Source organism: Echiichthys vipera (genome assembly GCF_963691815.1).
Source record: "Echiichthys vipera genome assembly, chromosome: 1".
Lineage (NCBI taxonomy): Eukaryota > Metazoa > Chordata > Actinopteri > Perciformes > Trachinidae > Echiichthys > Echiichthys vipera.
The window spans coordinates 31,091,449-31,104,120 of NC_139826.1; the positions used below are offsets into that span (position 1 = coordinate 31,091,449).

Genomic DNA, 12,672 nt, shown 5'->3' on the forward strand with positions numbered 1-12,672 from the left:
GAAGGCATCAATTCAGAGAAATCCAAACCCAGAACCTGATGGAGAAGTAGACTGTACAGTTGTGTGTTGCTGTAAGTACAGTACAGTACAACCGTTCCCCCAGAACAGGACTATTAATAAGCACCGCGCCTCCACATTTGGAAAAAATAGACTATAACTGCTGACAGCTTCTAGTCCATGTCTTTATTTGAGGTTGGTGTTCAGAGAGCACTGTCAAAAATAGGAGGCTATGTTAAATCTTTGGCAATGCATTAAAATGAAGTCTTAGATATTCATGTAAAAACCAAGCTTGCATGTAGACTGGGACTAGCTGACATCAAACAGCAAGGCACTAGCTCATAACAAAAATAAACTACAGAACTACAACTGTCAGTAACTGCATATGAAGCATTTTGAAAATGGGCAGTCTGATCAGACGTGTTTTAAATGCAGCTCCTGCTCAGGAGGCCGGATTAAGTGTTAGCTCAGGCGGTGGCAATAATGAGGATTAAACATCACTGGACAGGACCGACGCCAACACCAGAGTTGACCCCCACACGAACTGGAATGATGCAAGAAAGAGCGCAGATGTTGTACATGTGCAGATATGAACTCGTGTCTTCTCATCCTCTCCAATAATGATTGTGCTGAAATATTTATGGGAGATCACCATGGCTTCGTATCGGTGTTATTTTACCCCCAAACGCTGCCCCTCTGCCCTTCCCCTCCTTCTCCCCCTCAGCCCAGCTTTAACACAGGGGCTTTGTTCTTGAACAGGTATGTTCACCTGCAGCTGTGCAGGTGATTTTCCATCTGAATCAGTGCTGTAGTGAGTCAGTTTAAACACAGCTCTCAGCAGTCCCTTCTCTGTTATGACCTCATGCGCTTGCCAAACAAAGGCTTACAGATTACAAGAAAGACTGGGAAGGGCTCTCCAATTGTTCGGTATTTACAAACAGCCAAGCAAAATAGGTGTGCAACAACCACTCATTGAATAAAGGGCTATAGCACGGGTAATGCGTTTATTTAAGAGGAAATCAAACTCAACTTAACACCCTCATTTTAGGTAGGAAAGAAAAATCACCAGCAATCATCTAATCTGACCTCACTTTGCTCCCGTCTTATTTCAGACATGTTATCAGTACCAAGAGAGCAATGGTGTCGTCCAAACACAGCCTCATACTTGGGTTATGTAATTGTCCTGACTGAAAACACAATGAGAAGAAGTAACATCTGTGAGTGTGTGTTGGACTGAATCCTTCAGCTGTTTGACTGAGAGTGCAGCGGGTTCAAGTTTATTAGGAAAAGCAGGCAGATCACTGTTGAAGTGGTGGTGAATTTGAAGATGTACATGCGTATAGCCCTGATGAATAAAAAGCACATCCTTCCCTAAATGCCATCTCTATTTCAAGGCAGACAAATCAACATTGGTATTGATTTTCTCTCCCTTTACTGTTAAAAATAGCATCTCAGGCTCATAATGTCACAGCAGAGTGAAACTTCCGGTGCAATCCCAGTTTGGAGTGGAAAAACAATTATCTGCAATGAAAAAAAAAGTCTCATGAAATCCTCTCTGTGGGCTGGATTGTAATAAAAAGTTTACTACTTGGGTGACCCCACCATTACTTTCCATTAAAGACTGACACCCTCGATCACAGGTGTCTTATAACTGAGACTGTGGGCCTCCCTTCAGACAAAAGCCCCTCACAGTTTATTACTTGGATGCCTGTAGGCTCATGATTATATTTTGACCCCATATACACTCGACAATTGAGCCAAGACACTCTAATATTGCTGTTTGACATAACTTTATACTAAATACATAAAAAAGGCATTACCTAAGACATGTATTAGTGTGACTATGGCACGGGATCTCTTCCACCAAGGCACACATTAAGACTATTATATGCAACTGTTTGGAGCCCCCTTGAACCTAACCTTAATGTGTCTTTCATGATGGCTTGTTGTTGAATATGTTGTGGTAAATAACCTATATCAGAGTTTATATGCCACCAAATTTAACCAACCTAACCAATGCCTTTCAAGAAACAAGCTCTGATTCTTTAAAACAAACGTCTGAATTGCAGGTATGTGATAATGTAGATGTATGTGGATTTCTAAAGCATTAATTTATCAAAGACAAGCATGTTTCACTTCCTTTGTGTGTTTAAACAGCTGCAGAATTGACCAGTGATTAAACGGCTCCATCTGGAGGGCGGAAATATTAGGAACTTGACATGAGTGCAACACCAGAACATGTCCAATAGGGGTCAGAATATAACTGAAAAGACATTGTTGTAGACAATATTGAAAGAGATCCTGCAGGTGTCTCATGTTGATCATGTTTTCTGACAGTGTGCCGTCTATCCAACCTCATTATCTGAACATAAACCTCATTTAGATGCATTTTATTTGAATCCACAGAAAGCACTTCACGATTTAACAATGGTGAACTTTTAAACCACCTGTTTTTAACTGGAAAATGTTCCCGTTTGGTCGATCTATAGTTTATTTTCCCTCCAACAGTCACAGACTGAAATGAGCTTTAGTCCTCACAACATTATAAAACCTGAAAAGTTCTACAGGGGTAATGAGACGTGGCTCACCGCCTCCGTAAAGATGTGGTTTGCAATATCTTCATAAAGACCTGCGGGTGCAGTCGGATCAGGAGCAAGCCCGAGAGATTGTTGTCATGGTGACAATGTGACATATGACTCACAGTGGCGCTGCTTCTCTCTTTCCTTTGTGTCTTTTGTTTGTTTTGATTCAAGGGAAGTAATCCGTTTACTACCTTAGGTCAGTCTGCTAACGCAATCTCCTGTTGTCGTTTTGACCCCAGGAGTTCACCGTAGACGCACATCTTGAAAACAATGATTTTATCTGGGAAAACATTTTAGATTTTTGAAGCTTTTCACCCTCAGAAACAAATGAGATTTGAATGAACTGATTTGCAGTTCAATCCAAAACATCATGTATAATTAATGCTCCCTCCTCTAGGTCTCTCTTTGTACTCTTACATAAGTTTAATGACATGATTTCCATTATAAAATGCCTGACAGTGAGGTCATCTATAACCAAGAGGGACTAATTGAATAAATTAATCATTCAGAGATCATGAATCCACTTGTTGCCTCACAGTATTTGTTACATTTCACAGAGGTACATCCTGTGCATCCCAGAGTGGCACCTGCATTCTTTGTTTTCCCTGTTAAATTACATAACCTTTCACATACACTGCATTAAAATCACCTAGCGTGATAATAATATTTCTACCATTCACTGTCAGCACTTTGTTTCTACGAGTAAGTCATCACATAGCTTTAACTCCTTAAAGCAGTAATTCAAGGAGAAAACAACATCAAGGCGTATCTGCACTACTCTGAGATCTGAATAATCATGAACCACACCGACTGCACAGGCGGCAGGGACAGTGGGTAAATGAAAATTTCCCCCAGCTATCTTCCAGTAATGAATACATAACGAGAGGACTCACATATGAGCCGTCGTGATAACTCAACTGGGATTTATCTCGTTGTTCATTTGCCATTCTACAATGATTAACCGAGCTGTCGCAGGGTGCAGGCTGATTTCTCATAAGGGTAAAAGACACTCCAGGTTTTCATCACGTCATTTAGAAGTAAAAATAGATAATAGGGGTTTTTATTGCATGTCAAACTGTAGAAAAACTAGGTTATGTTTGCTATTGTCAAACAAATAAAATCAAAATGAGTTTTGCTTCATTTGTATAAGCCAGAATGGGAAAAAACACACGCATCATGGGTCAAAAACATGGTGTTAAAGGAGGGAATATGTACCTTAAAGGACGGACTATGATTATAAATGATATTATAAATTTACACTGACACAAACATCTACCGGGGAAATAAATTAAAACCCTCATTCAACACACTGGAGACTGAGTGTAAGAATATTAAAATATATTTACTGTAACTACATCACCTCGATTTCATTTTTCATTTCCATTCTAAAAATCATGGTGGAGCTTTTGTTTGTGCGACTGATACAATGATAGGAAGGAGTACGGAAAAACTCTTAGTCAGGTCATTATTTGAGTGACTTTATGACTCTTGGGAAAACCCCTTGATATGTTTTAATAGCCTCTACTGTGTGATAGGCTATATATAATCAAAAACCTGTTATTTATAGCCATGGTTGGTCATGGGACTGTGAACCAGGTTCCTCTCACAGAGGCCATCCAGAGTGATCCTGCACTGGCTCCAGATGTCACATGCAGCGGTTAGTCGTCACAGAAACCTGTTGAATGTTTCCACCCAATGTGAAAGGATCTCTCCTTCTTCACTTTGTGTCACACATGAAAGTGAGGAAACTAATAACCTGTTCAGTCTTGGGTCTGTTGTGAGAAAATTTGTCAATTATCGTCAATCAAGAAAGATGAAGAAACAATAAGATCGGCTTCCTCCATGTGAGTTTACTCCAAATCCTTTCCTTGCAAGGAAAGCCCTCTTCCATACGTCTGCACAAACAGCTCCCGTCTGCAAGAGGGCCCCTAAGGTCAGGCTCTATAGAGTTTTAAATACAGCTGGCATGACGTTTACAGAGCACGAGGTCAACTTGTCTTATGCTATGAGTATCACAGAGTCTCATCTCATCTCATCTTCATCCGCTTATCCGGGGTCGGGTCGCGGGTGCAGCAGCTTTAGCAGGGGACCCCAAACTTCCCTTTCCCAGGCCACATTAACCAGCTCTAACTGGGGGATCCCGAGGCGTTCCCAGGCCAGTGTGGAGATATAATCTCTCCACCTAGTCCTGGGTCTTCCCCGAGGCCTCCTCCCAGCTGGACGTGCCTGGAACACCTCCCTAGGGAGGCGCCCAGGGGGCATCCTTACTAGATGCCCGAACCACCTCAACTGGCTCCTTTCAACGCAAAGGAGCAGCGGCTCTACTACGAGTTCTTCACGTATGGCTGAACTTCTCACCCTATCTCTAAGGGAGACTCCAGCCCCCCTCCTGAGAAAACCCATTTCGGCAGCTTGTAACCACGACCTCGTTCTTTCGGTCACAGAGTCATAATTATACATTTCAGTCCCACTTGTGTCACAGGATAAAGGGAAGTATCTTCACAAGATAAACAGAGCTGTCATCGAGTGAAGAGATAAAGAAAATGTCTTCATCATGAGGAGATAAAGAATATGTTTTGTCCCGTGTTTTAAAACCCAAAACGTGTGAATTGTAATTCCCGTCACAGGTCAAAGGACCTTTGATTAAGCCAGCTAAGGGACTATTTTACAGCTGTTTTATTACAAGGTTAATGCAATTGTCAGCAAGTAGCTATCTAATAAAGGGGATAACCATCATACTCTACGGCCCGCTCTGTAATTAGTAGCAATACTTGTGCTTACTTTATAACTCACAGCTTTATTTAGTAAACACACTGTGTAAGCACAATGAAGCCCTTAAAGCTATAGAGCTGAACTCTGGGCCCATCTACAAGAGTCCAAAGGAAAGTGGGAGGAATGAGATGTGCACGAAAAAATTGACATTTTAAGGATCAGATTATGACAATGGTCTGAACAGCAGACGTTTTATAATAATACAGGCAGAAGTGGATAATGTGGTCAAGAAGAGACAATAGAGCATTTCATTGTACACTGTGAGAGGTTTGAGGAAGAAACAAGACAAATGAGTGAATGATTCAGAAAAGAAAATGTCCAATTTGATGAAATAGATGTTTTACAAAATAATTCAAATAAGTGATTTCAAATAATATTGCATTTTCTCAGGGTAACTAATTTGTTTGGATAGATATAGGCTATTATTGTAACGATTGGTATTTTATTTTTATTTTATTTATTTTGTTTTATTAATATAAATTATGAGGTTATTTGATTGAATAGATATTTTACAAAATAATTAAAAGAAGAACTATCAAAATATATAGCATTTTCTCAGAGTAACTCATTTGTTTGGAAATATATAGATTATTATTATTAGAATTATTATTTATTAATACATTTTATTTTATTTTAAGTAAACGATTTACAAAGAACAAAAGTACAATTTGATTTAGCAGATATTTTATAAAATAATTAAAAGTGTTATCAGATAATATTGCATTTTCTCAGAGTAACTAATTTGTTTGGAAATACATAGGCTATTATTATCAGTAGTAGCAGTATTTTATTTTTTGTTTATTTTCATTTTATTTGTTTGTTATGTTTTTATTTATTTTGTTTAGTTAATATAAGTTATGAGGTTGGTTGATCCTCACTCAGACCAGCTGGGGGCGTTAAAGCATCAAAAGGTTGTTTGTCAACCGCCAAAAAAAGAGACGAAGAAGAAGAAGCAGCAGAATGAGCAGCAGCAGAAGAAGAAGAAGAAGAAGACGTTCTGGACGTTTTTACGTCAACGACGTAACGTCTCTATGACAAAAGCTACCGTGAGGTAGCGTTAGTGGTCCCCGAAACATGTCTCTTCTCCCCCGGGTTGACGTGCCGAACATGACCGGGGATGGGAACCTCCCTGCCGCCTAAACCAGCGATTTACTTCCCAGCCACAGGAGTCGACCGGAGCGGTCAAAGCAAACAGAGGCTCCCAGGCTCTTTATTTATTTAAAGAGAAGATGGCGGAGTTTTCTCCCGTCCTGCCGATCCGGGATGGAGGAGGACGATTCGGCCAGCCCATCTTCCCTCGGTCCAGGTCCGGTTCCGAGTCAGAGAGCGAGCTGTCTCAGAGCCTGGCCCGGACCAAGATCCGCTCGTACGGAAGCACAGCGAGCGTCACCGCGTCTCTGGGGGAGAAATACATAGAGCATCGGGTTACAGACAGTGATACCCTGCAAGGGATCGCGCTCAAGTACGGTGTCACGGTAAGGTTGCCACACAACCGCTGCAATGTTGCATTTATTTATTTATTTATTTATTTGGCGCATGTGAAATTCAACAACAAAAAGAACAAAAAACATGAAAAAACAAAAGAAAATAAAGACAACAGCAGCCTTTTCAACAAAACAGAATAAGAAAGAAAGAAAAAGAGATGACAATTCATTTCATTAGCCATTTTCCTTAATTTACATCCGCGAAAAGAAGCAGAAATAAGTTTAAACTTATTTAATCCTAGCCTTTAAAATGAAATCCTTACTTACAGTAATTCAATACACATCTTGAGCTTGACATACTCCCCACTTATCACAAAGAAAGTTACATATTTACAGTTAAATACATAATGTACACTGCTATATACAGAGAACCTTAATTGTCTAGTAGACAGCAATATATATAATAAGCATATACACATTTGCATATATACGTTAGTCTGTACTTTGATGTTCACCTTGATGAGAGGATGTGATGGAATATGAATTCAGTGTTAATGCGAAGAAAAGATGAGCCACACACTCCAATTCAGTTCAATTTTAGTCATAGTGCCAAATCATAACAAAGGTCAAGAATCTTATCTAATCTCAAGAAACTTGACATATAGAGTATGTCTGGACCATGCTCTGACTTATTTATGATTTACACAGACCCAACAATTCCTCCATGAGCAGCAGCAAGCCGCACTATCTATAATAATAGTAATTATAGTTTTTTATCCACAGAAGTAATCCATTGTTCTGTCAGGACACCATGGTTTGATCACAAACTAAACTTGAGTCCAGAAATATCACATTAAAGCCTCTGAGTGCTCAGTGTTGTGTTGGTGTTTCAGCAGAAATGTTGCTGTAGTTTTTTATAGGCCCAGAGAATGGGGCTGTGACCCGACACATTAGGGACTATTTCTGTATATTTCACTTCACTTTATCAGAACAGGTCTTACTTCTCGATTTTATACTTTCATTTTCACAACATGTGCTAACACCGGTGAGATGAAAGATGGTGACGGTAATAAATGCATCATTTCACAGTGAGAAGGTGGAGGCAGGGACCAGACAGTATTAATTTACAGCTTACTGAAGGTGAAATGTTTCTCAAGTTTGCATGTACAGCCTTTTTTGTCAGCCGAGGCTGCATTACCAAGTGGCAACTTCCCCGGACCCCAGGGCCTAAGCTCCCTAGACCCCTGAGGGCCCACTGAGTTCACTGTTAATAGGTTTCCTGCAATTTAATGACGTGCACAATTGTTTGCACCAATATCTATTAAAACTGGTCCTGCATTATTTCATTTGAGAACATTTTCGACATTATTCCAATACTTTCTAAAGAAATATCAGGTGCACACTGAACACAGCCACTAAGTACTGTAAAAATAACATCCAACAAAATGTTTAAAATGTCAAGCATTAATTTAATGTTGGATAAGAAACTTAACCTCAGTTTAAAGACAGAATTGCAAAGGGTTTTCAGTTCATTGAGTGGGCATGCTCAATCAGCTGCTAACAAACCAAATCCCAAACCCTTAACTCAAAGTTATAAGTTTCAATGGATAGTTTGTGTCCAAAGATGGTTTAAACACACTTTTGACTTTTTATTCACTTGCAAGAAGTCAAAAAGATTTAAAGACAAAAGCAAATCCATGTATTTACATCAGCGACACCACACATTTATATATGGTTTGAGTGCAAAGGATGAAACAAAGGAAGGTGGAAGCTTTGATACTATTTTAACGGTCGTTTTTGCTGTCACCCTGATCTGCCAGATGGAGCAAATCAAGAGAGCCAACAAGCTGTTCAGCAACGACTGTATTTTTCTGAAGAACAGCCTCAACATCCCTGTGGTGTCGGAGAAGCGCTACATTTTTAACGGACTGTCTCTGGAGTCTCCCGATGGGGACGGTGAAGCAGCGTGTCAGGAGGCAGATGCACCTTGCGTTGTGTTGCAGGATATTGAGGGACCTTCGCCACCTCCGTCCCCGCCCCCAGAGAACTCCAAACCCCCTCAGCCAGAGGAGCTGTCAGCCAAAGACTTCTTACACAGACTGGACTTGCAAATTAAACAGTCAAAGCAGGCAGCACGCAGGCTGAAAGAAGAGGAAGTAAGGTGAGGTGTTGAATTACCCCCGGCCAAACCGCTGCTTCTTTTCTGCCTTCTGCCTTTCAGACCAGGCTATGAACGTTCATTGCCTGTATTTATCTTTCTGAATTTAGCTAAATTAAAATTAGTCACCTGGACTAGTTCTTCCCTAGAGCTCCAATCACACTTCAGATGATGTTTATTTTGGGTGTGCGGGCCTCATTCAAATCATGGAAACCTGTCAGCAGCAAATGGGGCTTCCTTTGGTTTCACATTTACAGGGTTTAGTCAGTCTCACTTAGCCAAATCAAATAGTGTCAAGAGGGAACTTGTTTTGTTGGAACATTTGCACCAGGTGAGGCGAGCTCTGGCATTAGAATTGCAAAATTCCCACAAAAGACGAGATATATATTATGTGAGTATTATTTGTTTATCCTTCCAGCCATTCATTGAAAGACCAGAGCAGGCCTGACTTCTTGCACGATCCAAATCTTCGTCCAAACTTGCCATTTCGTTGTTGTTGTTGTTATTGTTGTTGTGATGCAGGTAGCGAAATAGTAAGACAATGGCAGGTGGAATAGGCTGCCAATGGTAGGCTTACACCCACAGTCTACATCCACTGAGTCAGGTAAGGGTTTAATGGACAGGATACATTTGTAAGTTTACTTTGAAAGTCCAGCGCCTGTAGGCATGTGTCTTGACAAATGTTTGTGTGTTTTGACCCGGTGATGTTACCGTTCACAGCCCCCTTTTCCCAGCTCATAGACTTACGATTAGTCTTGCATCACTAGACTGATTTGCAAATGTGTGTTAGTCAGGGACCTCTCAGTTCATTTTTGATTTCCAAAGGCCGTTATCAAGGATGCCAACGATGCAGAGCAAAATGCCCCTGACCGCAATTAGATAGACCTACAACCAATCAGAGGTTGCTACGTTTGGTCCGTTTTTCGAAGCAGGAAACAATGGCGGACGGGGTATGCACTTTATCAAATAACAGTATGATAAAATGTGTTACTGAAAACATTTTAGGAGAGAAATAAATAATAGAGTAACATAATTTCGATTCATATTTGACCAGCGCGGCTTAGTTTGGCGTAATCTGAATTTCGTGAGCCTAGTAAGCTCTGCTGGATGGAGACCGTTGGTTACATTAGTAACTGTCAGTCATTGTCTAAATCCGCACCACATGAGATAAACGGTTGTCTGTCAAATCTCAAGCAGCTGGAAATCTGTCAGAATGGGAGAGGGGCCAGACGTACCTGCCAGAGCAAATGAAACATGAGCTCGGCAGATTCGCCTTGTTTCCAGGCTGACTCCAGATGATCGTAGCCTTTAAATGCTTGAAGGATACGGGGCCCAGACTCTCACCCCTGAGCTCAGTATGTGATTGTCAGAATTCCCAATCAGCAGGAACAGAGACAGCAAAGTGCCAGTGTTTCCACATAAGGATCGAAGATAGGAATCAGGGTTTAACCGACCGGCTGGACTTTCCAGATGCAACGTTATGCAACGATCAGGTATTTTACAGGAGGAGATTTGGCTTGCTGAATCAGGTCCGAGCGTGTCTTGCTAACACAGCATGTTGAGACAGAAGGCTCACACATCTGCTCAGTAGAGAGGTGGTAGTGGATGCCTGGTATACCTCATTCAACAGGCATTGTTGGTACTATCAGCTTAGTCATGACTGAGTCACACTTCTGCAGTTTTCCCTCTACAGATAAATAGAGTATAAATTGTTTTTCCACTTTGAGCTCTCTAAACATGTTTTGCTCATACTACAGTGGATGCAGGCGCTTCTGTCGCAGCTGTTATGTAAATTTCCTTCCAGCTGCCTTCAGGGTAACATTACCTGACCGATGTGGCAGCTGCTCTTGCTTCAACTGTCCATTGTCTCTGATTTCTATGAAACAAAACTCTATTAGAGCTCTAATGTCCCCTGAGAGAATAAGATCTTATCACATTTATCGACTAAGCAGGCCATACCATATCCATACATTTCAAACAAAGAAGAAGGATAATATTTAGAGTGTTCAGTAGATTTCTACGTACTGTTAATAAGATTTTGATTTGGTGTTATATTATGATCTAGTATTCCACGTTTTTCACGAAAAAGAGGCATAAGAAAATCCTCAAGGCAATAGATTTTTTTTAAATTTGTATGTAAAAATGTAATGACTGAATTCAACTTTTAAATCAGACTATCTTTATGAGCAGTAAACAGTCATTACTTACAATGTAAGATACGAATCGTAAGAATACGATGTGTCAGTGTGAATATTGTAGCAAGTATTTTATTATTACATAACCACGACTGCACAACATCCATTAATTCTGTGCTCTGCGAGTAAGACTTGTCTTTTGTTTTTATAACTGCACGAGCCTGGAGTCAAAGTGCAAGACAACCTTCTTAATTTCTCTGTAAATATGTACCTACAAAGCCGAGCTTTGTGTTAAAGCCTTGTCTCTGACGCCAGCTACATCAAAGGATGGCTGCTGAGCTGCTGTGTGTTTAGACAAACAGAGACTCACTCCGTTGTTTCCACACAGTCGCAGAGCAAACACAGACCGCATGCCTGTTGGCTTCCTCCCTTGGATGGAATAAACCACAAACCTCTTAAGAAAGGCAACAGTTGATTGGTTCGTACATTTCCGTTAGAAGAACAGTTAGTATGATAGCGCTATATGGATTTACGTGATGAAGATTTATTTTTTTTTTAGCCTGAAATTGTGGCCCCATTATTTCACAAACTCAGTTGATACTGTGCAGTCCTGCAATGTGCTTTTAAGTCCAAAGACATCGGTTTTGTCACTTATGTTGTAATCGTTTTCTAACTTTATTTGTGTATCAATTAAAAACAAAACAATATGGGTAGTAAAAAATAGGGCGATATGGGGGGGGGGGGGGGGCGGTCAACCTTTACAGTTAAGCTCAAGACTCTGGTGCGTTGTACTGGGAGGCGAGATGAGCCTTCAGCTGTGAGGGACAACAGTGAGGCTGTTTGGTTAGCCTCATCCATTATTCACAAACAGTGCACTCACCTAGACACTGTGGTGACCAGTTAAGCAGAGGAGGAAAGAGGAGAAAAGAGTGTGTGTGCAATTATATTAAAATGTGTGTCCACTGTGGAGCATTTACCAAATAATTAAAGGTTATCTGCATTTATCTTTGTTATGCAGGAACAATGAGGAGGACTACACGGCCCCCACAACGTCATATCAGGAGATATAAAGGACCAGACCGTTTACTTCAGACACACACACACAACCACTACCACAACCCCATAGCTTATTTCTTTCTCTTTTACCATTTTGCTTTTACCAAACCCTGTTGAAGAAAAGTGTTGTTTGCCTTTTATTTATTGATATGCAATTATTCCGATGTATTGTTATTGTTTTGTACAGTTTTACTTGACCACGCAAAGGAGCATCTGATATTAATAGCAAACGAGCACACGTGCCCATCCACTCATCGTATGCTTCTGAAGCTGCTGTACAGAAACCACCTGCTGCGTATGTTACACACACACACACACACACACACACACACACACACACACACACACACACACACACACACACGGCGCTAAGCAATTTCAGAAGGATTAGCTTGTTGCACTGGCTAACCTCTTCTGATGTGCTAAATCCCCGCTTAGAATAGTATCATTGGAAAGTATATTCAGGCCTTCCTCATCAGTGTTTACCTGTGTGAGCACACCCCAAACCGAAGCGGGGGAAGCCTTTGAACTTTTGCCTCATAGAAGCT

The 12,672-nt window shown here is 40.7% G+C and overlaps 1 protein-coding gene across 1 annotated transcript; it reads left to right on the forward strand.

Moving 5' to 3' along the window:
* The first annotated feature begins 6,413 nt into the window (after positions 1-6,413).
* lysmd2 (LysM, putative peptidoglycan-binding, domain containing 2) lies at positions 6,414-12,370 on the forward strand. The gene is made up of 3 exons (XM_083920764.1): positions 6,414-6,826; positions 8,596-8,936; positions 12,087-12,370. The coding sequence occupies exons 1-3, from the start codon at positions 6,581-6,583 to the stop codon at positions 12,136-12,138; spliced, it is 639 nt and encodes a 212-aa protein (XP_083776890.1). The 5' UTR covers positions 6,414-6,580; the 3' UTR covers positions 12,139-12,370.
* Positions 12,371-12,672: the final 302 nt, after the last annotated feature.